Source organism: Naegleria gruberi (assembly GCF_000004985.1).
Source record: "Naegleria gruberi genomic scaffold NAEGRscaffold_1, whole genome shotgun sequence".
NCBI classification, from domain to species: Eukaryota; Heterolobosea; class Eutetramitea; order Acrasida; family Naegleriidae; genus Naegleria; species Naegleria gruberi.
In genome coordinates, this window is record NW_003163326.1 from 1096485 (window position 1) to 1122386 (window position 25902).

At 34.1% G+C, this 25902-nt stretch overlaps 12 protein-coding genes across 12 annotated transcripts; 4 read left to right on the plus strand and 8 right to left on the minus strand.

Moving 5' to 3' along the window:
* Nucleotides 1-34: 34 nt before the first annotated feature.
* On the minus strand, nt 35-673 carry NAEGRDRAFT_61502 (uncharacterized protein; the record flags this gene model as incomplete). Its single annotated transcript, XM_002683509.1, has 1 exon — nt 35-673. The coding sequence occupies one exon, from the start codon at nt 671-673 to the stop codon at nt 35-37; it is 639 nt and encodes a 212-aa protein (XP_002683555.1).
* A 562-nt stretch (nt 674-1235) lies between these two features.
* On the plus strand, nt 1236-2936 carry NAEGRDRAFT_45201 (uncharacterized protein; the record flags this gene model as incomplete). The annotated part of the gene is made up of 1 exon (XM_002683188.1): nt 1236-2936. One exon carries the CDS (start codon nt 1236-1238, stop codon nt 2934-2936), a length of 1701 nt encoding a protein of 566 aa, XP_002683234.1.
* Nucleotides 2937-2948: 12 nt separating this feature from the next.
* NAEGRDRAFT_61503 (uncharacterized protein) lies at nt 2949-4172 on the minus strand (the record flags this gene model as incomplete). Its single annotated transcript, XM_002683510.1, has 1 exon — nt 2949-4172. One exon carries the CDS (start codon nt 4170-4172, stop codon nt 2949-2951), a length of 1224 nt encoding a protein of 407 aa, XP_002683556.1.
* A 322-nt stretch (nt 4173-4494) lies between these two features.
* NAEGRDRAFT_77806 (mitogen-activated protein kinase phosphatase) lies at nt 4495-5700 on the minus strand. The gene has a single exon (XM_002683511.1). The coding sequence runs from the start codon at nt 5529-5531 to the stop codon at nt 4521-4523; it is 1011 nt and encodes a 336-aa protein (XP_002683557.1). The 5' UTR covers nt 5532-5700; the 3' UTR covers nt 4495-4520.
* Nucleotides 5701-5853: 153 nt separating this feature from the next.
* Nucleotides 5854-10050, minus strand: NAEGRDRAFT_61505 (uncharacterized protein; the record flags this gene model as incomplete). Its single annotated transcript, XM_002683512.1, has 7 exons — nt 5854-7628; nt 7675-7722; nt 7871-8059; nt 8100-8516; nt 8569-8694; nt 8738-8938; nt 8982-10050. 7 exons carry the CDS (start codon nt 10048-10050, stop codon nt 5854-5856), a joined length of 3825 nt encoding a protein of 1274 aa, XP_002683558.1.
* A 129-nt stretch (nt 10051-10179) lies between these two features.
* On the minus strand, nt 10180-11613 carry NAEGRDRAFT_45204 (uncharacterized protein; the record flags this gene model as incomplete). The annotated part of the gene is made up of 1 exon (XM_002683513.1): nt 10180-11613. The coding sequence occupies one exon, from the start codon at nt 11611-11613 to the stop codon at nt 10180-10182; it is 1434 nt and encodes a 477-aa protein (XP_002683559.1).
* A 364-nt stretch (nt 11614-11977) lies between these two features.
* Nucleotides 11978-13534, plus strand: NAEGRDRAFT_45205 (uncharacterized protein; the record flags this gene model as incomplete). Its single annotated transcript, XM_002683189.1, has 1 exon — nt 11978-13534. One exon carries the CDS (start codon nt 11978-11980, stop codon nt 13532-13534), a length of 1557 nt encoding a protein of 518 aa, XP_002683235.1.
* Nucleotides 13535-15447: 1913 nt separating this feature from the next.
* Nucleotides 15448-17903, plus strand: NAEGRDRAFT_82880 (cell division cycle protein 27; the record flags this gene model as incomplete). Its single annotated transcript, XM_002683190.1, has 4 exons — nt 15448-15601; nt 15722-16232; nt 16278-16634; nt 16701-17903. The coding sequence occupies 4 exons, from the start codon at nt 15448-15450 to the stop codon at nt 17881-17883; spliced, it is 2205 nt and encodes a 734-aa protein (XP_002683236.1). The 3' UTR covers nt 17884-17903.
* Nucleotides 17904-17906: 3 nt separating this feature from the next.
* NAEGRDRAFT_29188 (uncharacterized protein) lies at nt 17907-20952 on the minus strand (the record flags this gene model as incomplete). Its single annotated transcript, XM_002683514.1, has 4 exons — nt 17907-19269; nt 19315-19977; nt 20017-20606; nt 20674-20952. The coding sequence occupies 4 exons, from the start codon at nt 20950-20952 to the stop codon at nt 17907-17909; spliced, it is 2895 nt and encodes a 964-aa protein (XP_002683560.1).
* Nucleotides 20953-21552: 600 nt separating this feature from the next.
* On the plus strand, nt 21553-22672 carry NAEGRDRAFT_55970 (rab family small GTPase). The gene is made up of 3 exons (XM_002683191.1): nt 21553-21824; nt 21881-22013; nt 22155-22672. The coding sequence occupies exons 1-3, from the start codon at nt 21749-21751 to the stop codon at nt 22585-22587; spliced, it is 642 nt and encodes a 213-aa protein (XP_002683237.1). The 5' UTR covers nt 21553-21748; the 3' UTR covers nt 22588-22672.
* Nucleotides 22673-22709: 37 nt separating this feature from the next.
* NAEGRDRAFT_61512 (uncharacterized protein) lies at nt 22710-23539 on the minus strand (the record flags this gene model as incomplete). The annotated part of the gene is made up of 2 exons (XM_002683515.1): nt 22710-23002; nt 23053-23539. 2 exons carry the CDS (start codon nt 23537-23539, stop codon nt 22710-22712), a joined length of 780 nt encoding a protein of 259 aa, XP_002683561.1.
* Nucleotides 23540-24641: 1102 nt separating this feature from the next.
* On the minus strand, nt 24642-25796 carry NAEGRDRAFT_45208 (uncharacterized protein; the record flags this gene model as incomplete). Its single annotated transcript, XM_002683516.1, has 1 exon — nt 24642-25796. One exon carries the CDS (start codon nt 25794-25796, stop codon nt 24642-24644), a length of 1155 nt encoding a protein of 384 aa, XP_002683562.1.
* Nucleotides 25797-25902: the final 106 nt, after the last annotated feature.

Below are 25902 nucleotides of genomic sequence, written 5' to 3' on the forward strand. Positions count from 1 at the left end.
TAAGGAGTTGAGAAATCAATTGCGAATCACTTATTTACAATTCAACAAGCAATACCTCCAGTGCTGATATCTCCTCGGCTGACAACATTGGATTGTCCTTAATCCAAGTACTAATTTTCTTAATGTATTCCTGTTTCTTCTCTGTCTGTTGAGTTGTGTTTTGTTTGATATGGACAGAATTAGTAATGGAGAAAAAGTGGTTGGCCTCTTGAAAACTGTTAAAGTGGGAAGGAGAGGATTGTGGAATAATTGTTTCTGCTAAATACTTGAGCATTTTCAACTCCATGTCTGTTGCATTGAGTACTAGTTCATTAAATTGTGCTACAACTTGATATCCTTCATATAGAGGTGGTAAAATCTTCCATTGAGAGCAGAAAATTGTTTCAAGTGTTGTTTTATGAGAATTCATCAGGTAGATCCTGTATGGAGAGGTCTTGACATATGGCCATATTTCAACCATCATTTCTGTAAAGCGTTCAAAGAAACGAGATTTTCTTTCAAGAGGAATTGAAGTTCTTCCATTATAATATGCCAATGAATCCAGAATATAAATTAAGGCTCGGTTCATTATAAATTTGTGCCATCTCGCTTCTACATTAACTCTTTTCTCCATCAACAAACTGACAAATTCCTTCAAATAAATACAAGTATTTTCCAAATCTCTATATTTCATTCCATACAATTTCACTTGAGCTTGTAAAAAGGATAACCTCATTAAATCACAATTTCTCAAATATTTTTCAATCAACACTTTCAATATCTCCTCCTCATTAAAAAGATTTTCACATGTAGTATCCAATAATTTGAGGTTCAAATCTTTAAAAAACTCAATACTCGCTCTAGGATAATAAATAGTAACATGTCTTGGCAGTTTCCTCCGATGACGAAGAAACAATCTTTTTCTCCTCGAGTTTGGAGGTTCCATTCTTATCTGTCTCTCCAACTCTTCATTATTGGACAACATTCTCTCACGAACAATAAAAAACCAAGATTTAAAACAATATCCAATCCTCACAACATCTCTCTCCTGCATAAATGAGGCAACATTCTCTAACATTTCAATCGGTAATTGATCAAGCATTGTTTCTGTATTTTTTTATTTTAATTAAATTTAAAAAAAATTGTCTAACGTTAATTGGGTACCCACCATTCCGTTATCAAATTTGTGATCATCACACTATTACGACTCGTACGAGTAGACATTTTAGCAACTCTGTAAATAATTTATTGTTCCAATGAAGAGAAAGCATCAAGTGAACGATGACTCGGATTCTGATTCCGATGAAGATTATTATGAAGAACCAAAAAAGCAAAGACATAGTACTGGTTCGGCTTTTATGAATGCTTTTAATTCTATTTTGTCTGATTCAATTATACTTGATAATTATTCTAATTATGAGAATTTACCATTAGGAATTAAATTTAAAGTGGTTCTTCGAAGTTTTAGACAAATGACAATAATTGAAAAGTTCTTTATTTTCAACAAATTACATAATATTAGTTATAGTACAATTCGTGAAGCGGATTGTATTGCTCTTTTAAGTCTAGGATTTTCACAAATAACTGAAGATGAAATTGGTAATTTACAAACATATTTCAAAAAAAAGGGAAAATCATCTAATTACAATGATACTAAATATACATTACTCGATTTTGAGAATAATGACACTAGATTGTATTGGCAATTGTCATATCAAACTTGGGTTACTTTTTATCATGATATGGTGGATTGTTATACAACTAGATACAACTCGAGAAATCCAAATGAAATTCCATCAAACTTTAATGAAACATTAGAGCAAATATCTAGAGATTCTAATTTCTATGCGAAAGCTATTCATGTCATTAGAAAAAAGTTGAGACATATTCCTGGGAAAACTTCTGGAAGCCAGGATATGAGCAAATTGTACAATAATTTAACTGATGTTCTGTCCACAATGGAAGAAGCTAGTATGGAGAAAGTTGATGGTATTCATATGATTAATGAAAAGATACTGTCTGCTAACTTTTTCTTCCACTTTTTACAATCTGAGGAGGATAAGAAATCTCAACTTGGAGCCTTTTTACTGAAAAAAGCAAGAATTATAGATGATATGGAGATTGTAAAGGTTTTATATCCAATCAATACCAAAACCTCCTTTACTTCGCTCCCTATTTCAATACTCAACTTGGAGAAATCTATTCTATTTTTTAATGAGTTTATCAAGGCAAGAGAGACTTCACTTATAAAACCAATAAGGGGCACACATATCAAAACAAAATTCTCTAACTATGGTAGAAAGGAACAAGATGTTACAGAGGTAGAACCAACCACCACCACCATTAGCGAACAACCAAAAGAAAAGACTGTGATGATCCCTCATCAACAAGTCTCGACACCTTCTAAAGAAAGTCCTAGTGTAGCAGCATCTAACACTAAGAATGGAAGCTCATCATCAGAAAATGTAAAACAACAACCTCCAAGTGTTGAACCAGCAACAGCAGCAGCAACGATTTCAACCCCAACTCTTCCACAACAAACAAAACCAATTACAGCTACAGTAACTACTACTTCTTCATCAGCAGCCTCATCAGCAGCAACCAATTCTGATACTGCTACCATTACTTCACCACCTAGAGAACAACAAACCAGTAAACCAAATGAAATACCAGTTATTGACCTAGAGAATGACAAACTTGATGCAGCTGGTGTATTTAGAAATTGGTGGGTTGGAGAATACAGGAACTTTGACTTTTCAAAACATCAAGCTGTCCTTTCAGCTAAAAGGTTATTACAATTCTTCAGTACTGCCATGAGACAAAAAGATCCAACCTTTCACATTGACAGTTCTCATACTTCTTGGAGAGTAATAAGAAAGGCTATTGAAAAGGGAGAGATTCATGGATTAAGAGTTGAAGGAGAAGGAGGTAGATCGTTTAAGGTTATTAATCAATAAACTAAATTTATTTTACAATTTAGACAACCTAGATTCATCACGTTTGTATTTTGATAATTCAGTTCTTCTCTTCCACTTTTCCAAGTCAGTATAGATGGGTATTCTTGGACCACGAGCATCCAAATCTTGCCATTGATATTGGAAAAAGTCAGCTGTAATTGGAGGATAAATTTCTCTAAAAACTGAGAATAATAATTCCATTGTCCAACATTTCAGTTTAAATCTTGGAACATGTCTTATTGGTTCTGTAGACTTGATTTTACATCTATCATCTTCAACTTCCAATGAAAGTAAAAGTAAATCGTCACAGTACATGGCATCCTCATCAGTACAAACAGGTGGTTGAATATATTCGTAATCAACAACACAAAAACCAATATTTCTCATAATCTTGTGTCTGTCTTCCGATTTCATGACACCATCATCAACTCCAATAGCATTTGTTTCAGCAAAAAAGTAAAATTCGTCATCTTCTTTTTCAAGAACCTTCTTCAAATTAGAATCGCTTGCTTTAACGCGAGCATCATCCAAACACAATTCAATATATTGTTGAGCAAATTGAAGTTGACCTTTTTGAGTTTTGGTTAATTGAAGAATAGTTTCATCACCAACATTCCAATTTCTTACATGCATTAAAGCATTATTAAGTGCTTCCCATCTGTTCGGCTTTCTTTTTGCATATAATTCATATTTGCAATATTCATAAGCTTGATAAACAAGAGTTTTTCCCAAACCATAGTTTCTATATTTTTCACAAACGACAAAGTATGTGAATAAAGCACATTGAGACATTTCATAATACTCAAAAACAGAAATGCCTGCAATATTTTCATATCTCATCTCCTTATCGTCCTTTCCATTAACTTCATATGCAACCATAATGTGCATAAGTGGAACAAAAACACGATTACCCTTGTGAGTCAAATTGTTAACCCAAACTTCTAAAGGATCTAATTCGGATTCAATAGGAAAATTTACCATCATAATTTCATTATAAATTTTAGTAATTAAAGCAAGAGAAAAGTAATCTCTTAGTGAAATAAATCTAAATTTCTTATCCTTTACAGTGTAGAAGAAATCTGAACCTTTTCCGTCCTCCTTAGACAAGTCTAAATTATATTCCGCAGCATCTGATGATACATTGTTGTCAGCAGTAGCAACACTAGAAGATGTATTGTTTAATTCCAACAAATTGTTTTGAAAATGGAATTGTCTTTTTAAATGTTTTTTTATCATTTTATGAATCACTTTGATATAAAATCCAATGTTGTTTTTTTATGGATAATAGATAGGATGATGATATTGAGTGTTTGATTGAATGCCGAATGTTGGCCTGTATTGTAGCAGTGTGTGTCAGCCTGTAAAAATAATAATATTTTTTTCTTTCAAATTTTTCAACACAACGTTTGTCTCGCAGCTGAACTCTTTAACAAAAGCATTTACCAGTCCTTTTATGATCTCATTTCTCCAAAAAGTGGCGGGTAGATAGTAATTGCATAACGTTTATCTTGGTCTTGTTTGAGTCGCCCTCAATTCTTACCAAAAGATGTTGGTGATTGCTTTTCAACAATAATTTATTGATCATCAATAAAGATATTGTCTTCTACGAGATCTTTCCAAGCAAGAAGATGTTTCGTCTCTATAGGTTGGCTTTTTAAGATTTGGATTCAGTTCCATTTCAAATTGACCCAATTGATTCGAAAATCCCTTGTTTGGTTTGACAAATTTTCTGGCTTGTTTAGTAATGTTATAAGCTTCTTGCAGTGTCAATCCTTCTTCGGCAATCAAATAGGCTAACACAATAGATGCTGATCTGGAAATACCTTTTTGACAGTGGACGAAAACCTTTTCACCATTCTTCTTACACTCCTTAATGTATTCAATTGCTTGCGAGAAGTGTTGTTTAATGTCCATGGTTTGATGGTCCACAATTTGAATTTGAAAATCGCCATACTTTTCCAAGACTTGATTTTCATGAGGTTCAGGTGTAACGTTAACAATTTTCTTAATACCTAACGATTCTAACAACTTTGGAACATAGGCGTGAAGGTAAGCTCCAAGGAAGAGGAAATCTGGTATAATTTCATTTGGAAGGAGTGTTGAGTCTCTTTCCATGGTTTCTGGATATTCAAAATCGGAACAAATTGAATTAGAGTACTTTCTGTTCATTTCATCTAATCCGCCTTCGAGAGATTTCAAACTCTTAATGACAATGTTTCTTGGGAAGAGAGGAATAACTTTTTGGATGAACTGATCGACAACTTGTTGCGATAGTGATGATTGGCCATAAATTACAAACATTTGATTCGAGTAGTTGGCCTTTCTGAAGAGACTTTGTTGGAATCCCTCCAAACCTGGATTCTTCTCAAGCAAATCCTCCCATTCTGTGGTACCTTCATCAATTTGTCTAGTGATTGCTTCGATATCTACATTCGTAGCCGCCAGTAAATGGCTCTTTTCATACAAATCACTAGAGCGAAGATCTACAAGAGCAAAAGTAAGCTTAGGACTTTGGCAAGGGGCCAATGAAGTCATATCGAGAACTTCATTGTAGAGGAAAGTACAAGTGATGGTTTCGTTGTGTAAAGAGGACATTGTGATGATATATATATACAAAATTGTTTGGTTGTAATACTAAATGGTATCTAGTTGGAGGTGAAGATGTTTCGTACCCGACTAAGTGTTCTTGTAGTGATTTTTGAAAATAACTGACAAGAAAACGCGTTGCTGGCGTGCGTTGTTGTTAGGAAAGGGGAGTTGGAGATGATATTTTTTTGTCTCTAAATATGTTTTGTTAGTCGTTTAAATAAAGATGTATAGATAATTTAGTGCCTTTTGAATTTTGAAAATTCAGATAGTTTCAATTTGACGCTAATTGGAAGCCGTTCAACAGCAAAAAGTGGATGACGAGAATTTATTAAAACTGGTTTGATGTTGTTTGGCTATTAATTTTAGAGGAAACATGATATTTTCTGACGTTGGCAATGGCGTTGGCTGCACTCAATTGTAGAGCATCATTTTTGGCACTCAACAGTCTAACCAACAAGTTTACGGTATTACAAATTCGCAACGTTTTAGAGACAATTTCATTCTCTGAAAGAACACTTAATGCGTATGAAGTGTTTCTGAAAATGTGATGATAGTGGCAATCGATATCAGATGGTGTAACACCATTGGTTGGTAAATTCTCATAAAGCTCATCAGTTGCTTCTCCATCTTTGTTTGGTGTTGATGAACTTGATTCCAGTATTGACAAACTTGTAAGCGCGTTTGTGAGGTTAAGGTATGGAGCACAAACCAGGCTGTGACAAACGAAAGGGGAAATTTTTGATTGAGACTTTTTAAAGCTTTTTTCTTGTAATGGTTGTTGTCCGTTTTGTTGAATTGAGGAATGACCAAAAGTAAAACTAGCACTTTTTGTCAATTGGTTTTCAGTTGTTGATTTGTTTGGGTTTGCAATAGATAAAATTTCAACCATTGCTGTATTTTCATAATGCTTTCTATGATTAGAATCATAGTGCTTTTGCAGCATTCTTTGGAATTTGATATTCTCAATGAGAGGATCTACTACTCCCTTTTCAAAGAAAGAAAGGGAATTATGTTGATGTTTTCCCAATTCTGCAATTGCCAAAGCAGCCATTGAACGTAAGTAGAGATTTTCATCGAGTCTCTGGTTGTAATTTGGATTATCGTAGACCAACTTTTTCTTCTCCCCACTTTCAGTTTCATACGTACACATGGAAAAATCATTTGTTTTTGGCTTTGTTGCCATCTGAATCATTAATTCGTCAATCCACTTTTGAGTATTTTTCAACATGTTTGCGATGTGAGTACAGGCACCTTCCTCAGTGAAAATGGCTCTGTTAATTGGGTTCTGACTCATTTTAGCAATGGCAAGGCAAATATTGGCTAGAACAAAAATATCTTTAGAGGATTCCAAAACTCTCACCAGAACACCAATTCCACTAACATATGTCTCACCAATTCTGGCAGCAATATCAGCATTGTGGATGCAATTTGAAATGGCCATAGCAGCTGCAGCCTGAATTTCTGGTTTTTCATTTCTCAACATTGACCACATTGCCTTCATAGCACCCTGTTTCAGCATGCTGTCAAGGACAGAGTTACAGTTACAAATTCTTCCTAGTATATCTAGACAGTGAACAATTAAATCCGTTTTGGATGACGAAACCAAGAGAGGTGAGATGTAATCCACTATTCCAGATTTGAAAATCAGCAATTTGGTCCAAGGGAGTTTTGCACAATTGGCAATAATTCCAGCACACCTAAACTTGATTAATTCATCTGATTTTTCTACAGATTTTGTTTTGAGAAGGCTACTGATATAGTTGGAATCAACAATGACTTCCTCAGGTTCATGTATTTCGGATTTTCTTCGTCTTCTGGATGGAGAAAGACTTGCAGAAACATTAACTTTTGGAACTGGTGGCGGCTTTACTTTCTTTTTAGGAATGAAATTAATATCCAGAAAGCCAGTCAGTGAGGGTAATAATCCTAGCTCGAAAATCTTCTCAGAGTTTTCCATAGAGAATGACGCATTGTACATGGCACCAGTAATGTATTCCAATAAAATTAGAGATCTCTCTGGATCATTTTTCGATTGTTTCTCACACCTCTTTATCCAACTTCCCATAATTTCAAGGATTGTATTGATCTGTTCTCTGACATATTCTGTTTTTGTTATTGAGAAAAATGAGGCACAACAGTAAATACTTACTCTCAACTGTTAGATTGAATAATAGTCCAGCCATTACAATTAGTAAATCTATATGGTACGTATTGGATTTAGTCATTATGTTATTAATCGACGCCACCACTAGTAAAAGCTTCTTAATCATGTTTGAGTTTCTCATTTGAGTTCGAATATTTTCTAAGAGAAATCACTTTTTAGGGGAGAGTATAATCAAACTTACCATTTTCAGCACAGTGCATGAATGACCCGATCACTGGAACTAAAAGCTTGTAAGGTCCAATAACTGACGAATCAGCCTCATTTCCAAAATCCTTCAAATAGGTGAACAAATGATCGAGATATATATCTAGTATTGAAATTCCAATATCACCTCCAATTTTCACATTTAGAATATCCTCTTGATTAGACTCTTCAATGTTGGTTGCAGTGAGAAAAGTGTTGAAACTTACTTCTTTTAGATGCAGTCCAGATAACTCGTAAAGAATTGTAAATTATAGAAAGTGCTTCAGAAGGAGTTGAATTTTGTAAAGCCTGTGAGGCAACACTAAACGGCCTGGAAATGGCCATTGACTTGTTTCTAAAATGTTCAAATATATTTACAGGTGAATTAGATGATCCATCAAAGAACCCTTTACAATTGTAAAGGAATTGGAACATTTTCTTAATTCCTTTTGATTTGGTTATTATTTTTCTAACAGCTAATCTCTCACAACAATTAGCAATTACCTCACAAACTAGTTTTTGGAAAGATATTTGTGCATGTTTGTCTATCTTCACTCTCGATTGTCTGGTTAGTTCGGAGCTACCCATATTCAATGCTCTTAATAGAGAGGGAATGTTTTCAGCAATAGTAAGTTGAATCCTTGCTATTTTAATTGTTTGTTAACAACATCTCATCAATACAGGTTCAATACATACAATTATTTGATAAGTGAGATAAAATATTGGCTGCTCCCACACGAATTCTTTCATCTCCATTATATTCGAATAATTTAATAAATGTGGGTATACCTCCACATTCCACAATTGCGTATTGGTTACTCACTAATGAAAAAATGATTAGATTAATCTAAACTGAAGAACTTACCATCCCCCATATCTAAATCTTGGAAAAATGAAATTGCCAAAATGATATTTCTTTGAGATGTAGTTGAGATTGTGGTGGCTGAAGAGGTTGTTGGATGACCCACCTGTTTTGTATCCTTTTCTTTAAAATCACTCTCTGGGGTATTCTGTCTAACAACCTTGACCATCTTATTGATTCTGGCAACCAATGGTGAGACATCATCTTGACAAGGCAGGTCATTAACAAATGAAATGGTGAAACTTACGATTTTTGGGTAAGGTAACAGCTATCGACTCTTCTTCATCGCTCGAGTCAGTTGTCTTTGTAAACATGGTGCTTTTCTCAAGCTCCTTTACCTTGCTTTTGGTTAGATTGTCCTTTTTTAAAAATCTTGGGTCAGTAGATATTCCTTTCTGTTCCAAGAGAAAGGAGTAAGTGAAGATTTCCTTCTTTTTCTTTTGTTTTGGTTTTGATTCCTTTGGTGGCATCATAACTGGAGACGGGGTCGAACTGATTCTGCTCAATGCATCAAGATTATTCCCATTATTAAGTGTTTCATATCTATCTGTTGGAATATTCTGGTTAAAAGTTACGGACATTCTTCGTTTCCTTTCTTCTAAATTTATGTTATCTGACATCGTTAATTCCTTTGGAGTTTCATTGGCTGCAATCAGTCTAGATTGGGATCTGAGTCTGGACATTGTTGTGTTTCTAACTAAACTATTTGATCTTTCCCTTCTTCTAAAAGCAATAAAATTTGAAAAGAGGTGGAGTTCGAATTGAGCTATAAAATTATTAAATTGAAGTCTTCGGAACAAATCTGATTCTTTAACTTTGGCATTTTCTTGCTCAATCAGATCTTTTATGGTGTCTTCAAATTCGTTAAGATTTTTACTAATATCTTCCTCCACTGTCAAGTTTTGATTATTTTTCCCAGAACTCAATAATAATAGTTTCTTATTGTTTTGTAAAAATGATTTCATTTCCTGAAACAATTTACCCCACTTTTCTGCGTTTTCTAAATGATTTAAAAAGGAATAAATAGTTCTAAACTCCACTGCAGATGATTTTTTCTCCAACTCTATTCCCATTTGATCTCTTGACAGACATGTCTCATATCTAATCACTAAATCATTCGGAAGTATCAAATGAAACAACTCCATAAAGGCAGATTTTTGTATCATTCCTTTCTGGTATTGTTGTTGTTGATTTTGGTAATCCACAAATAAATTATGTAAGGCATTTCCGATATACTCTAACACGTGAATATGCTGTTCATTAGACAAATCCAATGCAGTTAAATTTTTAAATTGTGCCGAAACAAAATTGCCCATCCTTGTCTAAGTTTTTCATTAATCAATTTTTTTTTAAATGAAAAATTGTAGTGTTGGCGGTGGATTTTGGCGCCAAAGTTTTGAAAGATTTACTCAAGTTCTGAATAACATCATTTTATTGCTCTAATCTTATATCGATAGAGAGATGATTGTTCTTCCTTTGTATTTCTTTCCAGATAAACCTTTTTGGGCGGCTTCTGCAGATTGTGTGTCTGCAAATTTCACTAGAATTCTTCCATTATTTTCTCCATAATTATATGTATTAGGTTCTGATTGATCGAATGGTATTGTGATTTGTAATACTTTCCCAAAAGTAGAGCACTCATTTTGAAAATCTCTCTTAATTTCTTCAAATCTTGATACGTCTTCTGGAAGGTTCAAACAGTTTAGGAAAACTACAGTTGAACTGTGTTGAGTTGACTTATTTTCGTGGAGTGGCACCTGCTGTAAGGCAATGTCATATTTTACATTGAGATCTAACACTCTTCCAATAGCAGCCTTTTTTGGGTCGGCATCCAATTGCTGTCTATATTGTTGTTGAATTTCTATAACTCTGTCACTCTCTGTTAATTCAAATTTTGCTTCACATGGGGCTCTCTGAACCAGTAAAAATGTGTTATCAGAAATTTTTTGGAAAATTCTACTAAAGTCCTCTTGAGATATTAACCCCATACTTTTCATTTCTTCCAATAATTGTCTTTGGGTTACCTTGTTCATTTCAGCTGTTACTTGATTGGTATTACCATAAAAATCACAGAAAATAAATCCATCATTACCATATTGGTTGTCAGTTTCAAATATTCCTTTAGGAACATGAATGGATTTAAGTGCAGAAATATTCTGATTCTTTCTTGCTAAATATCCACAAATTTGTTTCAAACTCAATTCTTTAGGCAAATTACCAATAAAGAGCTTATTTGGTGAATCGAGAATAAAACCATTTTTGCTAGGCATAACATCTATAAGTACATCATTGACAATTTGATTGGAAATAGCACTTCCACTTGATTTTCCTCCATTTGCTCTATTGTAAGTATAGCAAATTGTCACTTGAGGATCTACAAAATCCTTTGGTCTATTGATCTTTAGTATAGATCCTCTGAATTGAGTACCATTTAAACAATTAACACAATAGGTTGCCTCTTGTGGTGTTCTAAAATCTACGAAAGCATAACCCTTGTGCATGGAAATTTGAATGACATTGTCATCAGTAAATTGATATTGTGAATTGTATCCACTGTTTGCATTTGAAGCACCTGTAGACATGATCAACAACTCCAATGAATTTGCTGGTTGAGGATTGTATTTATGATTCGTATAGTCCATTCCAGCTTTTCTTAATTGAATAGTAAAGAATTCTATAATATCCCTTTCACTTGAATTATCGGGTATACCTCCAACATAAATTTTACGAAGTTGTTTATATTGTGGATCTGTTAAACTAATTCCTGATGAACCTAAAAACAAGCCAGCACCCGATGTATTAATTTGTTGTGCTGAAACTCCTAGATTATTCTTGTTAACAATATTGGCATTATCATTCCTATTGACAATTCGTTCCATGTTGTTATTAAAGCTTGGTAACTTGACAATACCATACAATGTACCAGGGATAGCATCCTTCATCAAATCTTGTGGTGTCATATCGAATAGAGATTTTTGTACTTTTGTATTCAGTTGTATTGATTGCGAAATTTGTTGTTTCATCTTGTTTAAAATCGATTGATTCAAGTGCTCCGATGAAGGAACAGAGGAGTTATTATTTGATGACATTTTTTTTAATATTAAATTGATTTTTATTTTCTTTATTATTTGAACCTGAATGTTGTTAGTGGCATCATTAAAACCACATTGGACCAACATAATATCAATAATTAAGCAATGTTAAAATCTCCCGCCGAGATGTATCGTAGTTAACATCAAAAAAATGGATTCACCTGGACGAGCAAATCACAGCACATCAAACAATTCAAAAACAACATCATTAAATAACAACAACGGAGGGCCTTTACGAATAAGCGTTCAAAACCAAGGATCTTCAAACAATTTTTCTTCTCCTGTTAGTCCATCATCGGGAAACCTTGGATCACCTTATAAAATGCAGAAAAAGTTTGATTCATATGAAACAGCCCTTAACAGCAAATTGAGACTGGAAACTCCACCAACCGAAGAGGATTTAAAGTCAGAAATACCCAGTCAAAAAAAGTATGATCAAATATTACAAAATGTTGAGAATGTTGTAAAACAACAAACATCGTTTATGAATTCGGATTCAATCACTGGCAATGTTGCTACATCAAGGCCAGAAACTAAGTTGAAACAAAAAAAGAAAAAGAAAGGAAGTGCTCTGTATAATCCAACAGGGGCTAGTGAAACCAGTTATATGGAATTGTATAATAATTTAAGAGAAAAATATCAGACGCTACTTGCTGAAAATCTAAGACAACAAGAAGTATTCAAATTGAGGCACGATACATTTTTGAAACGAGAGCAACAATCTAAGGAAATAGAAACTGAGCTACATGAGAAAATGAGAGAATCCATGATTGCTAGGGGAGCTGCTGGGGATCATATGCAACATTTAGTATTAATGAAAGAAAAAATTCAAGAAGGAGTAACTCTAATGAGATTGGAAACTCAAAGACTTTTGGATGGAAAAGAAAAAGAATTTGGAAGAAAAATAGAGGAAATGATTAGGAGATTCGACAGAGATCTTGCTGATGAAAAGAAAATTAATACGTCAGGAGAACGAGAGTGGAGGGAAAAGAGTAAATCTTTGAAGAAAGAGTTGGATAATTCAACTGCTCAAGTCATTAAGGTTGACCAACTCAATCATGAGCTGATGAAGGAAAACCAAAAATTAAAAATTCAATTTGCAGCCCAAGAAGATGACAGAAACTATCTAGCAAAACATATTGCAAAAACTAAAAGAGACAATGAAAAGCTAAAAGAGGAAACCAAAAGACTTCAGGAAGAACTTCAAAGATGCAATAATATAATTAAGGAAATGCAACTTTTAAAACCAATGAGCCCTACAACTCCATCTTTTGCAAATAACAAATCTTCAATAACCAGTCCTAGAGATAGGGACTCTTCTTCAATCTACACAGTGAATCACTTATCAATTTTGGAACCAGAAGAAAAGGAAAGAAGATTTTTAGAGGCAAATAACAAACTAAAGAAACTTCTTGATCAAGAAAGGAGAAACATTAGGCAAATTAGAGCTCAAAATATAAGAATATTAGAGGAAAGAACAGAATTAGAAATATTCTTAAAGAGTTGTATTGAAGATGTAAAAGAAGAAGTGCGAAGAATGAAGGGAGAAAAGGGAGATAATGAATTCCATAAAAGGGATAGAATGAGAGTGATAGAGTTACTTCTTTCAAAAGAAAGAGTCATCAAAATACTGTATGAAAGAATGTTTGACAAACCACCAGAAAAAGATTTTGATGTAGAAAGTCAACACCAACAGTTTACAGAATAAATTGGAAATATTTATTTTAGGACAACATTTGAAATATATTATTCTATATTATGATATTTCCAAAATTCTAGAAATAAACGCACACCATTCATTTCTTTCATTTTCATTCTTAGCAGTAACATTGATTGACTTTTTCCTCTCCTTTCCAATCTCACATACAATCTCAAAAATGGAAGTGTTTTTAGAACTAATCTTGAGAGTGGCACAAGCTAGACTGAAACACGAAATCATACTCTTTTCGCCTTCATCGGTAAATATACAAATTCCAGAGTTTGAAATTTTAACCCATTTATCCTTATTATCAAAGTAACTAGTGGTTATCCTTAACCATCCCTTTTTGGTAACATGAGCTCGCTTCTTTCCACCTGTTGCGAAAAAATCATCCAAACCCAGCTCGTTAATAATTTTCTTTTGCAAGATTGCATAGCTCATTTCCATAGATGAGGAATCATTTTCAGAATTATTCAAAGAGGTTTGAGAAACAAGACCTGTCATACCACTCAAAACTGAAGACAACTCGTCAAAACAATTGGATATCGATGCCGAATCTTTAAGAAATTGAGTCCTAAAGTTTCTCAACTCTCTATTGCATTCTGTGGCGTCGTTGTGTGCCTTTTTAATCTTGCTGGGTGGTTGTTTTTTCTCAAGCATTTCTTTTAACTTCTTTTCGTTTTCCTGTAATTCATCCATATTTTGTTTCAACTTTTAAAGTAAATTGAAATTCAAACACTGTGAAAATACAAACCTCGTTAATTCTAACTCTGGCTTGTACATGAGCCATATCTCGTTCTGCTTGATATTTTTCCATCTTTTGTTGTAAATCATTGATTTGTTTCTTTAAAAATTCGACTTCTGTTTTCTCACTTTTTTCTGAATTTTTTCTCAAAAGATCTGCTTTCTTCTCCTCGTTCCTTTCCTTTTCTTCAAAACTCTGTATAATGGTTTTAAGTTTTGAAATTTCATCTTTCATATCCTCTATTTTATATTTGTACTCAATTGACTGTTCTTTGATTTGGGAAAATTTCTCCAATAAGCATTCTTTTTCGTGTGCTTCTTGTTGAAGTCTTTACAGAGTTAGAATATTTTTAATCAGTAGGAACTTACTTTTCGATTTCTTGTCCCAATTCTTTACAAGTATACTGTAACTTGTTTCTTTCCTTTCGAGAATCATCAATTATCTTATCCAAGTCAATAAATGATAAAATAATAAACTCCATACCTCCTCCAAGTTTTCAATTCTATGTTTCAGTGCATCATTATCCTCCTCTAAATATCCTTTTGCTTTTTGATATTCATCCTTCTCCGTCCTCTCCAATGCTAACTGATTTTCCAAGTACCTCACTCTTTTCAATAGTTTTTGTCCAAATTCCACTGCTTTTATCATTTCCTGTTCTCTCTGGGCATATAATTGTGCCAATGGAATATCACAATATTCATCCTCATTTGTATTACTATCAGATGTTTTTTCCGTCATTGATGAATTAATTTCTACTACATTTTCCTGATTTTCTTCAAAGTATTCATCATCCTCAAGATGTCCATTTTCCCTTAGACTACCAATATTTCCAGAAGAGCCAAAACCCTTCTCTACAAGATTCAAACTTGGTATCATGATGATGATGATAATATTATATTGTCGAGTAGAGTGGTGTTGTTGGATACGGTCAAATTAAGGCAATTTTTCGCAGTAGATTCTTGAAAACTCCTGTGTTATATTTGATTGAAAGGGTGATTGTTCAATCTCTATCATGATACCTATTGAAGTTAGTTTTTATTGACAAACAAAAACAAATAAAAAGAAATCTCTCTTTGCATCAATGAAGAGAGGGTTTAAAGTTGATTACTTTCCACTAATAAAAACTTGGTGGCAAAGTTTGGCGCCAAAATTTTATTGATTTTTAAAATTAAAAAAAATGGAAACATTCATCAGGCATTTTGTTCATCAATCCTTGTCCTTCCATCTTCATGAAAATGCAATTTTTCTATGTGAAAGATTGTTTGCGGAAAGCCCATCAATCCCTCACCTGTTATTGATGGCCCAAACATATTTTGAGTCGGGACAATATAGTGTTGCTTATCACTTGCTAAAATTTCATTCTTCAAAATGGGATGTTCCCTTTAGAACCAACACTTTATCATCGGATCCAGAATTGTCAAAAAGTTTCTTTGATTTTATGGATCCACAAGAAAGTATCTTTTATTTATTTTCTTTATGTTGTATTAAATTGGAACACTACAGTGATGCTGAAAGATATTTGAGGAAATGTCACGAACATAATGAAAATAACGCTATTATTAATTATTGGCTTGGAATAGTCTACAAGTTGACTTGTAGAAAAGAGTTGGCAATTTATCACTTCCATAGAAGTGTCACTCTTTGTCCAATGTTATGGACTGCCTACGAACAACTAACCCAACTAGGATATGACAAAGTAGAATCGGATGGATTGTTTGATTCCAACAAGGCCACTTCACTTTTTGAAAGATTTTCTCAAATGTATTCTAATTTAACTGGAAACCAACCAAATAGTCTTACCAATATTCCTTTGATGCCCAATTTTAATTTTACTCCAATGCAAAACACAGGCACTGAATTTAATTCTAATCCACTTATTGATCGTGACACAATTATGGATCAGCCATTTATTCAACTTTCAAATGATCATGCAGGAATTTCATCTACCCCAAGCAAATCAAAGTAAGTTTCGAATTTTATTTAATTGTAAGAATATTATGATTTTAGATCAGGAAATGACTTGATAAGCTCCAATATAATCAATACATCCACTGCTAAAACACCAAACATCTCATCAACTAAAAGCAAAACTAGAACTAGTATAGGAAGTGCTTCAAGAAGTAGTTTAGGAAATGATCTACTCAATAGCACTTCAACACAACAAACTCCAAATTCATTCTTCTATAGAACTCCTTCTCCTCAACAGTCTCCTTCCTCAATTATTAATCACCCACCAGTGTTAGCTCAAAAACCAAAACCTCCAAGAAAGAGCCAAACCATCACTGGAGTCACAACAAAGAAAATATCATTCGACTCTGCCGATAAAAAGCTAGGAAGATCAAGTATTACAAGCTCGAGTAGCGAGTCAGAAGAATCTCCATTCCTTCTCTATCCAACCCAAACATCTCATTCCTTCTCTAAAAATTACAGAGCATCTCCACAAAGACCATACCAAAGAGATTCTCTGCCTAATCAACCAGAATTAATTTTGAGTGCAACAACACCTCTTCCATCAATTCCTTTGGATCCAAGTTCTGTATCATTCCCTTCCTTCAGCACATGGCAGTCAACATTTTCATTTAATTATAAGAAAGTTACTGTAAATGATGTAAGGGCAATACTCTCCCTCCTTTATGCACATGCCATACCATACAAATTCTTTTCCCAATACAAAGGAAAGGAAGCCATAGAGGCTTTCGAAAGACTTCCTCCAAAACATTATCAAAGTGGGTGGACGTTACAACATGTGGGAAGATCTCATTTCGAGATGGCTCAATATGAAGATGCAGAAACTGCATTCGAAAAGATACAAATGAATGAGCCATACAGATTGGAAGGATTGGAAATATACAGCACCATATTGTGGCACTTGAAAAAAGATAAGAAGCTCAGTTATCTTGCTCAACATATGAGTGAAATTGATAAAATGGCACCACAAACATTGTGTGCCATCGGTAACTGTTTCAGTCAACAAAAGGACCATGAGACAGCCTTAAAATTCTTCGAACGAGCTACAAAAGTTAATAATCTTTTCACCTATGCCTATACATTAGCTGGCCATGAAAGAGCTGCAAATGATGATTTGGATGGTGCATTACAATGCTATAGACATGCAATTAGAATAGATGACAGACATTATAATGCATGGTATGGTATTGGCACAGTTTACTTTAGACAGGAAAAGTATCAATTGGCTATGTATCATTTCTCCAAAGCCATCAGTATTAATTCTAAGAGTTCAGTACTCTATTGTTATGCGGGTATGGCAGAAGCTGCCTGTAATCACTTTGAGTCAGCAATTAAAATGTTCACTTGTGCCATCAAGATTCATCCACAAAACCCAATGCCCAAATTTAAGAAAGCTAATGCCCTCATATCACTCCAAAAGTATAACGAAGCACTGGAAGAATTGAAAGAACTGAAGCATATGGTTCCAAAAGAATCTCAAATTTACTTTACATGTGGTAAAATTTATGCCTCCAGAAAGCAGAAAGACCTGGCTTTGTATGAGTTTAATATTGCTCTCGATTTAGATGGCTCTAAAGAAAATCCTCTCATTAAAGAAGCTATTGCAAAGCTCTATGAGATGGATGATGAAAAACTTGAAGAATAAAGACTTTTTATATCATTGTCAAACTAATGCACTTCTTCTGCTGTTTCATCTGAAAATCCTAGTAATTTTTCTGCAAACTCAACTGAGGTAAATCGCTCTTCCAAAGAAGCAACCGTCACAGTGTCTTTGAGTAATTTACAGAGGCAATCATTGAGTTCATTTTCACTCATTCTTTCGCCCATCGTTTTAAGTTTTTGGAACAAATCAGTTTTGTTGATGAAACCAGTGATTGGTTCACTGCCTAGCTTGATAAATGCTTCCTCAATATCCTTTCTCTGAATTCCAAATACTGGTCTGTGATTTACATAAATTTTCACAAATGCATTGAAATCGATGAAAATTTCGGGTTCCTTCTTTGATTTTTTCTCAAGGTTGGAAGAACTGTTCTCAGCTGGGTCCCCAACACCCTTAATGACTCTCAATTCATAAATCATATTTTGAATTTCCCATTGGGTTGCATAAAATCCTAAAGAACGAACTAGATCTGGCATTTGATTAATTGGTACACTGCCTGTGATTTTTCTTTCACTGGTAGTAATCTCGCCTTGACTTCTAATCTGGGCATAGTAGAAATATTGTTGAACCTCTTGGAAAAATTCACCTTCTTCTCCTCCTTCAATCAAACTCACATATGGTGCAATACCCTCATCAACTTGCCTGTTTCTATCGAGTGGCGTACCAATAATCTTCCATTGGTTGACCATACAATCCGATCCTCCAGCAGTGAACAAGTATTTACCATCTGGAGACACAACTGAGGCTGTGATTTCTCCAGCATGAGCAACCAACCCCATATGATGCTTTGGATTGCCATCTAAAGGTAATGCAATTAATCCAATTACTTTTTCATGTGTAGAGTAGCACATGTATTTTGGTGGTCGAAGTTCTGGCAACAAGGAAGAGGATTCCTTAACATAATTTGGAACTATCATTAGTCTATTGAGAGGTCCTCCATATGTTGGGCTGAGAATTGTTCTATTACACCTGGTGTCTCTGTGGCCATAAGGTGTTATGAAGGAAGTTATCTTGTATTGGTCATTGGCAAATAGAATACCATCGAAATACTTCTTCTCATTTGGATAAGTTTCAATTACGTTTTCATCTCTTGACCATAAAAATGCTGTTGGAACTGCATCTTGACTGATTCTGTGGATTGTTTTGACTTTAATGCCTCCTTGAATTGAGCTGCTTTCTAAATCGTACTCAATCAGTCTTCTGTCTTCTGACACCGACATTAATCTAGGAATGTCACCATATGGTTCAATTCCAAACTCCAATCCTGTAATTGCTCTCTTATGAGATTTATATCTACCCAAATACATCCATTCATCCTTTCCCATACCTTTCTTTTGTGGATTTGGCATGAACTTGAAAATACCAACACAGCTGATTGTTTGATTATCAAAGAATATTGTTAGATAAATGACTTACTAATCAGTATCATAAAATGCTAAAAACAAGGAATCGTGAGAAAATTTTAGGGATTGGATACATGCTTTGGATGGTCTATAACCAAAATGAACTATTTCAGTAAAAAGTACTGCATCGAAAAATTTTACATAACCATTCGAACATCCAACAGCCAAATATTCACCTCTATTGTCAAATGCCAAACTTGAAATATATAATCCTTTTAGAACCAGAACTTTAAGAACCTCCTTCAGTTGATAATCCCAAATGTGTACATAGCCTGAAAGGCCAGATATTGCAATGTATGGTTTTGTTGGATGCACAGCTAATGTTTGAATTGATTCATTTTGACTAGTAACAATAATTCGACCCTTCATACCATCAACATCATAATCGTGAAAGGAAGATGATTTAGCCTTTGCAATAAAACCAGACTTGGTTTGAATCATAAAGTCTGGACTGTAGAAATCCCTCTTGATAGGACCATCCGTTGATTCAATAGTGCTCTTTTCCTTTGTTGCTTTATCAAACGAAATGGAAATGATAGATCCAAGATTAAAGTCCTCAAACCATGCCTCTAATCGCAGTTTGTGATCTAAAAATTTAACAAATCCATCACTGCCTCCACTTACAATGAAAGGTCCAGAACATGTAATGTAGTTAACACTGTACCCTGTATGAATTCTATCGATCCTTAATAAGAAAATGTTATTAATTACTTACTTGACCACTTTCATTGCTTCCTTTTCAATTTCCTTTGCTTCTCTGTCTGGGAAAATCTTCCTCTCCCAAAGAACAATTTCACCATCAGAAGTTCCTGAGGCTGCCATAGTTGTATTATCTACAAAAGTTGTTTGAATAAATTCACTTGATGCCTGCCTAAAGTCGCTTTTTGCTGTGCTAGGACAAAAATATTCTAAGGAATTGTTGTCTTCATGATTTTCCCAAAACACAACAGATTTTGGACCGCTAGTCAAAAAAATTGTTGGATTGGCAAAATGGCAAGTTAGAGAAGTCTGAAGCTCATTATTAGGGACCAAGGAGGAAACTTTGGCACCTTCTAAATCTTCAGTCCATTCCCAAACTGAAACCTGTTGCTCCCCTTCCTCATTAGGTCTACTAACGCTGTAAATTAACATAGAGTCGCAAGAAATGTCCACTGACTCAATTCCAACCGGATGAGGGTCAAAAATTGTTTTGACTGGAATACCCTTATAACTATCCCAAATGACAATCATATTTTCCTTTCCACTATCTGCAGTTACAATCCATTTCTTGTCCCTACTGACTGCACAGCATGTTATCATGTTTGTCTATTTTTAATTGAATAATAATTTTACATTCATTTTCAATCAATTCGTATTCCTTACAAAAACTTACATGACCTTGAAGTAATATTTGTTCCTTTGACTCGTATCTGAAAATTATTCCAACATTTCCTGCAACATAAAATACCTCCTTTCTGTAATCGTCACATAAATTGTGCATGCCTCCCAAAATGTCCTTATTCATTCCAAAAATCCATTTCAAATCGAGAGTGGAATCCTCATCTACATTCTCTGATTGATCATAAAAGCTATCCTCTCCTTCATTGTCCTCATTATTTCTTCGAATATCTCGATTATCATATTCATCTCCAGCATCTGAATGTTCATCCATCTCAACCTTTGATTCATCATTTTCATTTACTTCGTGTTCCTGAACGTGGTGATGTAGATTTTCTTCATCATTTTCCTCACCGTCATTTTCTGGATCTTCCTCTTCATGAACCTCCTGATTATCCTCCTCTTCTCCATATTGTTGATTTTCTTCATCATCAGCCTCTTCTCCTTCTTGGTTCTCATCTTCCTCAATCAAAGGAGTTCCATGATCCCTATTTTCATTCTCATTTTCCTCTGTCATTTCCTCCTCTGCGGAATTGTCCACCATCAAAGTTTCTTCTGGATCTTCGTTGGCTGAAATATGTGTATCCTCATCTGTTGTTGGTTCCATTTTTTTTAAATTGTAGTCTACAACCAACTTTTGGCGCCACAATCCAAAAAACACCTTACCCGATAAAAATTCTCTCCAATTTTAAAGTAATTATTGTCAGATGAACTCCTTGTCATCATTATAACAAGTTACAATTAATGATAAGTTGAGGTTGAATTTAGGAAGGAACATTTAGTAACATCACCATCGATGAAGGTTTCTATTGGAGATTGGTACGTTAGAGAGGAGTTTCTCAGTCAACGACAAGACAATTTAAAAAAATATCATCAAACCGCTACTACCTCTGCGAGTTTCATAGTGAAAAATCGTCTCAGGATTGGCATTGATTATTTTCTTCTTCATCATTTAACCCATCCCTCCTCCTTTCGAAATAGTAAATTGGTCGTCATTGAATCGTCGCCTATTATTATATTCCTCTATTCAACTGTAAAAAATCTAAAATTAAATTAACCACTATTATAAAATGTCTAGCGACAGTGTAAATCCTAATGCCAAGTCGGTTCCTTTCAAACTCGTTTTACTTGGGGAAAGTTCTGTTGGTACGTTAGTAGTTATTTTTCATAAGTATTTAGTGATCATCATTTGTGGTAAACAGGTAAATCATCCCTCGTTCTCAGATTTGTAAGAGGACAATTCTTTGAATATCAAGAAAGTACGATTGGTGCTGCTTTTTTGACTCAAACAGTCCCTTTGGGCGACACTATTGTCAAGTTCGAAATTTGGGATACGTAGGTTTAAATTACGAATTTTTAATAGTAATAATCCATCTTATTACCATCATGATTATAATACTTGAAATCTGCATCATATATTAATTTTACAACAACAACAACTATTCTCGAAACTGAACAATTATTTGGATCAATTAGTGCCGGACAAGAACGTTACAAATCTTTAGCACCAATGTACTATAGAGGAGCTGCTGCAGCAATTGTTGTGTACGATATAACTAGTGCTGATTCTTTCCAACGTGCTAAGAATTGGGTTAAAGAACTTCAAAGACAAGGAACAACAAATATTGTGATTGCTCTTGCTGGTAACAAAGTAGATCTTGAAGATAAACGTCAAGTGGAATCAGCAGAAGCTAAATCTTATGCCGAAGATAATGGATTATTATTTATGGAAACATCTGCGAAGGCAGCCACTAATGTTAATGAACTCTTTGTAGCCATTGCACGTAAATTACCTTCAAAGGAAACTGATAATAATAATAATGTAAATTCAGATCTTACTCCAGCCATCATTCCTAAACCAGGCGACCAACCACCAGAACGAAAACAAAAAGGAGGATGTTGTAATTAAATCATTAATTGGAATTCGAGAATCTAATAATAATATATTTATTGTAAAAACTGTTTGTACAATTAAAATAACAATTTTTTATTTGAATGTTGTTGACATTCTTAATAACTTAATGTGGTAGCTTAGAGGTTTAACTTGGAGAGTTCCATCAAGTAAGGACCAAGAACTGGAACTGGAGGAGGAGAACCTGGGAAAACATAAGGAGTATTAACCAAAATCCAGTGATAGAAGAAGAAAATAAAGAAGAAAATGTGAATGACACAGAAACCTTCGAGAACATGTTGCATGAATGGTTTGTTAGAAACATAATCTCTACAGAAAACATTTGGAGTTTCATACCACAATCTACCAATGATAACAATTGGGAAAGTGACATAGAGTGAGTAGGCAACCAAAAATTGGAACTTGTTAACAGCTGTTCATTCATTGTGTAAATAAAATAATCATATGGGAAAAATCACTTACATTCATAACCTTCACCACCATACATTCCGATACCAATACAGACAACTAAACTATACAATAAAGAGGTGGCATGAACAATTCCGAGAGTTCTAAATGATCTCCATCCAAAAGTGAAAGCCAATGCCATAGCAGCATTACCAAAAGTCATAAAAACAACATTAATCCATTCCATGATTTGCCAAAAGTGTGGATTGGTGATCATGACTGGGTCAATTTGTTCACCCCAAATTCTAAAAGCAGTTTTAGTGAATTGTGCAGGTGGCCAATCCAATGGTCTCTTAATATCCTTATCAATTAAATCTCGGACTGTAACACCAAGAGCAGGAGCCAAAACATTGTGATAATCAAAGAAAGCTGTAGAAGCAATAAAGGTCAAATAAAAAGCAATGATAATAATATCGAAAGGTCTCTTCCAGACAGACACAGATGGGAAGGACTCGGCTATTTGTGAAGAAGTAACTTTTGTGGTTGGTTTGCTTGCAGTCATTTTTTATAATTTCACTCCAAAAAACAAAAGAGGAGCTTTGTTTTATAGTTTTTCGCACAGCGAATAATTTCGGATGCAGCAAGACAAAGTGCTATGAGGACTTGCGATAAGTACTCTTAATGCTCATTGAGTTTTAAACTCACAAATGCTCCATGTATATCACTTAGGTCAATAATTTGAAAGTATTCCTCATATGGATAATCTTCTACTTTTCCCTGTGTTGAAGCAGCTGCAATTCAACATAATAGTTTTGAAATAGAGATACACCTGATTCCTTCCAATAAAAGCTCTTGAATTATGGTTAAATCTGTTAATGCTTGTGGATTAACATCTAATGGGAAAGAGAGGAAACAGAAAGAATAAACTTTTATTGTAATTAGTTTCATTTCCTCTTTCAGAAAACAGAATGGATCTATCGATATCTATTGAAATTCTTTCAATCAGATGTTTCAAATTTGAGATAAGGTTACAATGAGAGGTGGTGATATGTACATGGGTAAGGAGTACAAGAATGGCCTCAAAGATCAACAATCTTCTTCACATAAAACATTTGTTCCATCAATTGATTTGTCGACTTGTGATCTATCGATCTTAATTGTTCAAGTGCTTGGGACATGTCTCTTTTACTAGGCGATTTGTATCGAAACGAGGAATTAGAAGAAGGTGGCAATAATGCTGAAGAATTATTCAAACCGTTAGTGTGATCTGGCATCGTACGTGTTGATTGAGGTGTTTTTTTTGTACAATGTTTATCGTTGTTAAGGCGTAAACTTGGAGTGTTGTTTTAAACAAACACCAATTCCCCTATTATCTACAAAATAGTGAAAAACATCTATTTTTAATCAAGGACATTGTACGCCATAGAGATGAACAATCTTACAACATTAAAGGTTCACCAGTTTTAAATTGAATTTGATCAATAAGGTCATCATGAAAAGATACCACAAATACAGCCCCGGATAACTATGTCTAGGCAATACCATTTAGAAATTGCTTTCCTTTTTCTGATGTTGGATTTTGTGCTCTGTAAACGTCGTTAGATTCCAAATAACATTGAGGAATTAATTGATTGTGAACAAGCAAAGGGCAATTCATACAAGGTTTATTCATGCAATTCCAAAATGAAATCATTCAATTTGTTTGCAACAAATTTCCACTCAACATCCAAAACCATATTGTGACCTACTTGAACGCTGTTTGGAATTAAAACAGAGTGAACTTGATGATGTGGTTTAGAGTCCAAAATTAATTTCCAAAATTCCACAATCTTTTCAAACTGACCAACTGAAAAGAAGGTATCCTTTTCAATACCTAACACCATAATATTAAATCTTCTCTTGCTAAAATATTCCATGATTGGTGTAGGATTCAATGAACAAGTAAGGGCATCAAGATAATAAATGATACTCTCTGGGTAGAGTGGAACTTGTTTGGAGATTTCTTCAATTTGAGACTCACTTGTCTTTTCATGGTAGAGGAAATGTTTGGTATGTTTGGTTGTTTTGGTGACAAGTGGATCCAATCTTTGAGTGAGAACCATATCCAAGGCAATACTAGGGTCATATAAAAGAGAAGGTAAAATATTGTCAAATCTGTGGATTGGAGGAATGGATCCTAACAAGATTACAGATCTAATGATAACACTCTGATCATTTTTCGAGGCGAGAGATTCCAAATATTTCTGACAAACCAAGCCACCTAAAGAGTGACAAACAAGAATTACCTTTTCACCCTTGTAATTGTTGTCAATAATTGTTTTCAAATCTTTTACATAATCATGCAATCTCAGCCACTTAATATATTCGGAATGACTCGATTGACCATGTCCAGTCATGGAAAAGGCACCAAGTGATTTAATATTTGGATTTTCAATCTTTTGAAAATATGGGAAATAATTAACAAGCCATTCTTCCTTTCCTCCAAAGGCCCCATGCACAAATAATAAATTATAACCCTGATTACTGGGTAATTTTTCATTATAAACTCTAGTAAAATCCAACTTTCTAGTTTCCTCTTTAATAAAAGAAAATTCTTCATTAGTAATAAATAATCCCAACAAGACGCTAACTAATACAATCACATAGCTTAAATTTGTACAACAAGAAATGAGAAAGGATGGCCCTTCTCGTTGAGCTCTTTGAATTAATTTCCTATCGGAATGTTCTTGGTGGTGGTGATGATGATCGTGGTGATGTTCCTCCGAAGAGTGAAGATCTTCAATTTGATTTCTCTTTCTGAGTGTTGGTGTATTTTGCATTTTTTTAAATTTTGAATAATAACCTAATGTAAACAATAGTAAACAATAGATGAAATTTGTAGTTTTTAATATCATAAAAATTTCTATTAATTTTCTTATTGAATTA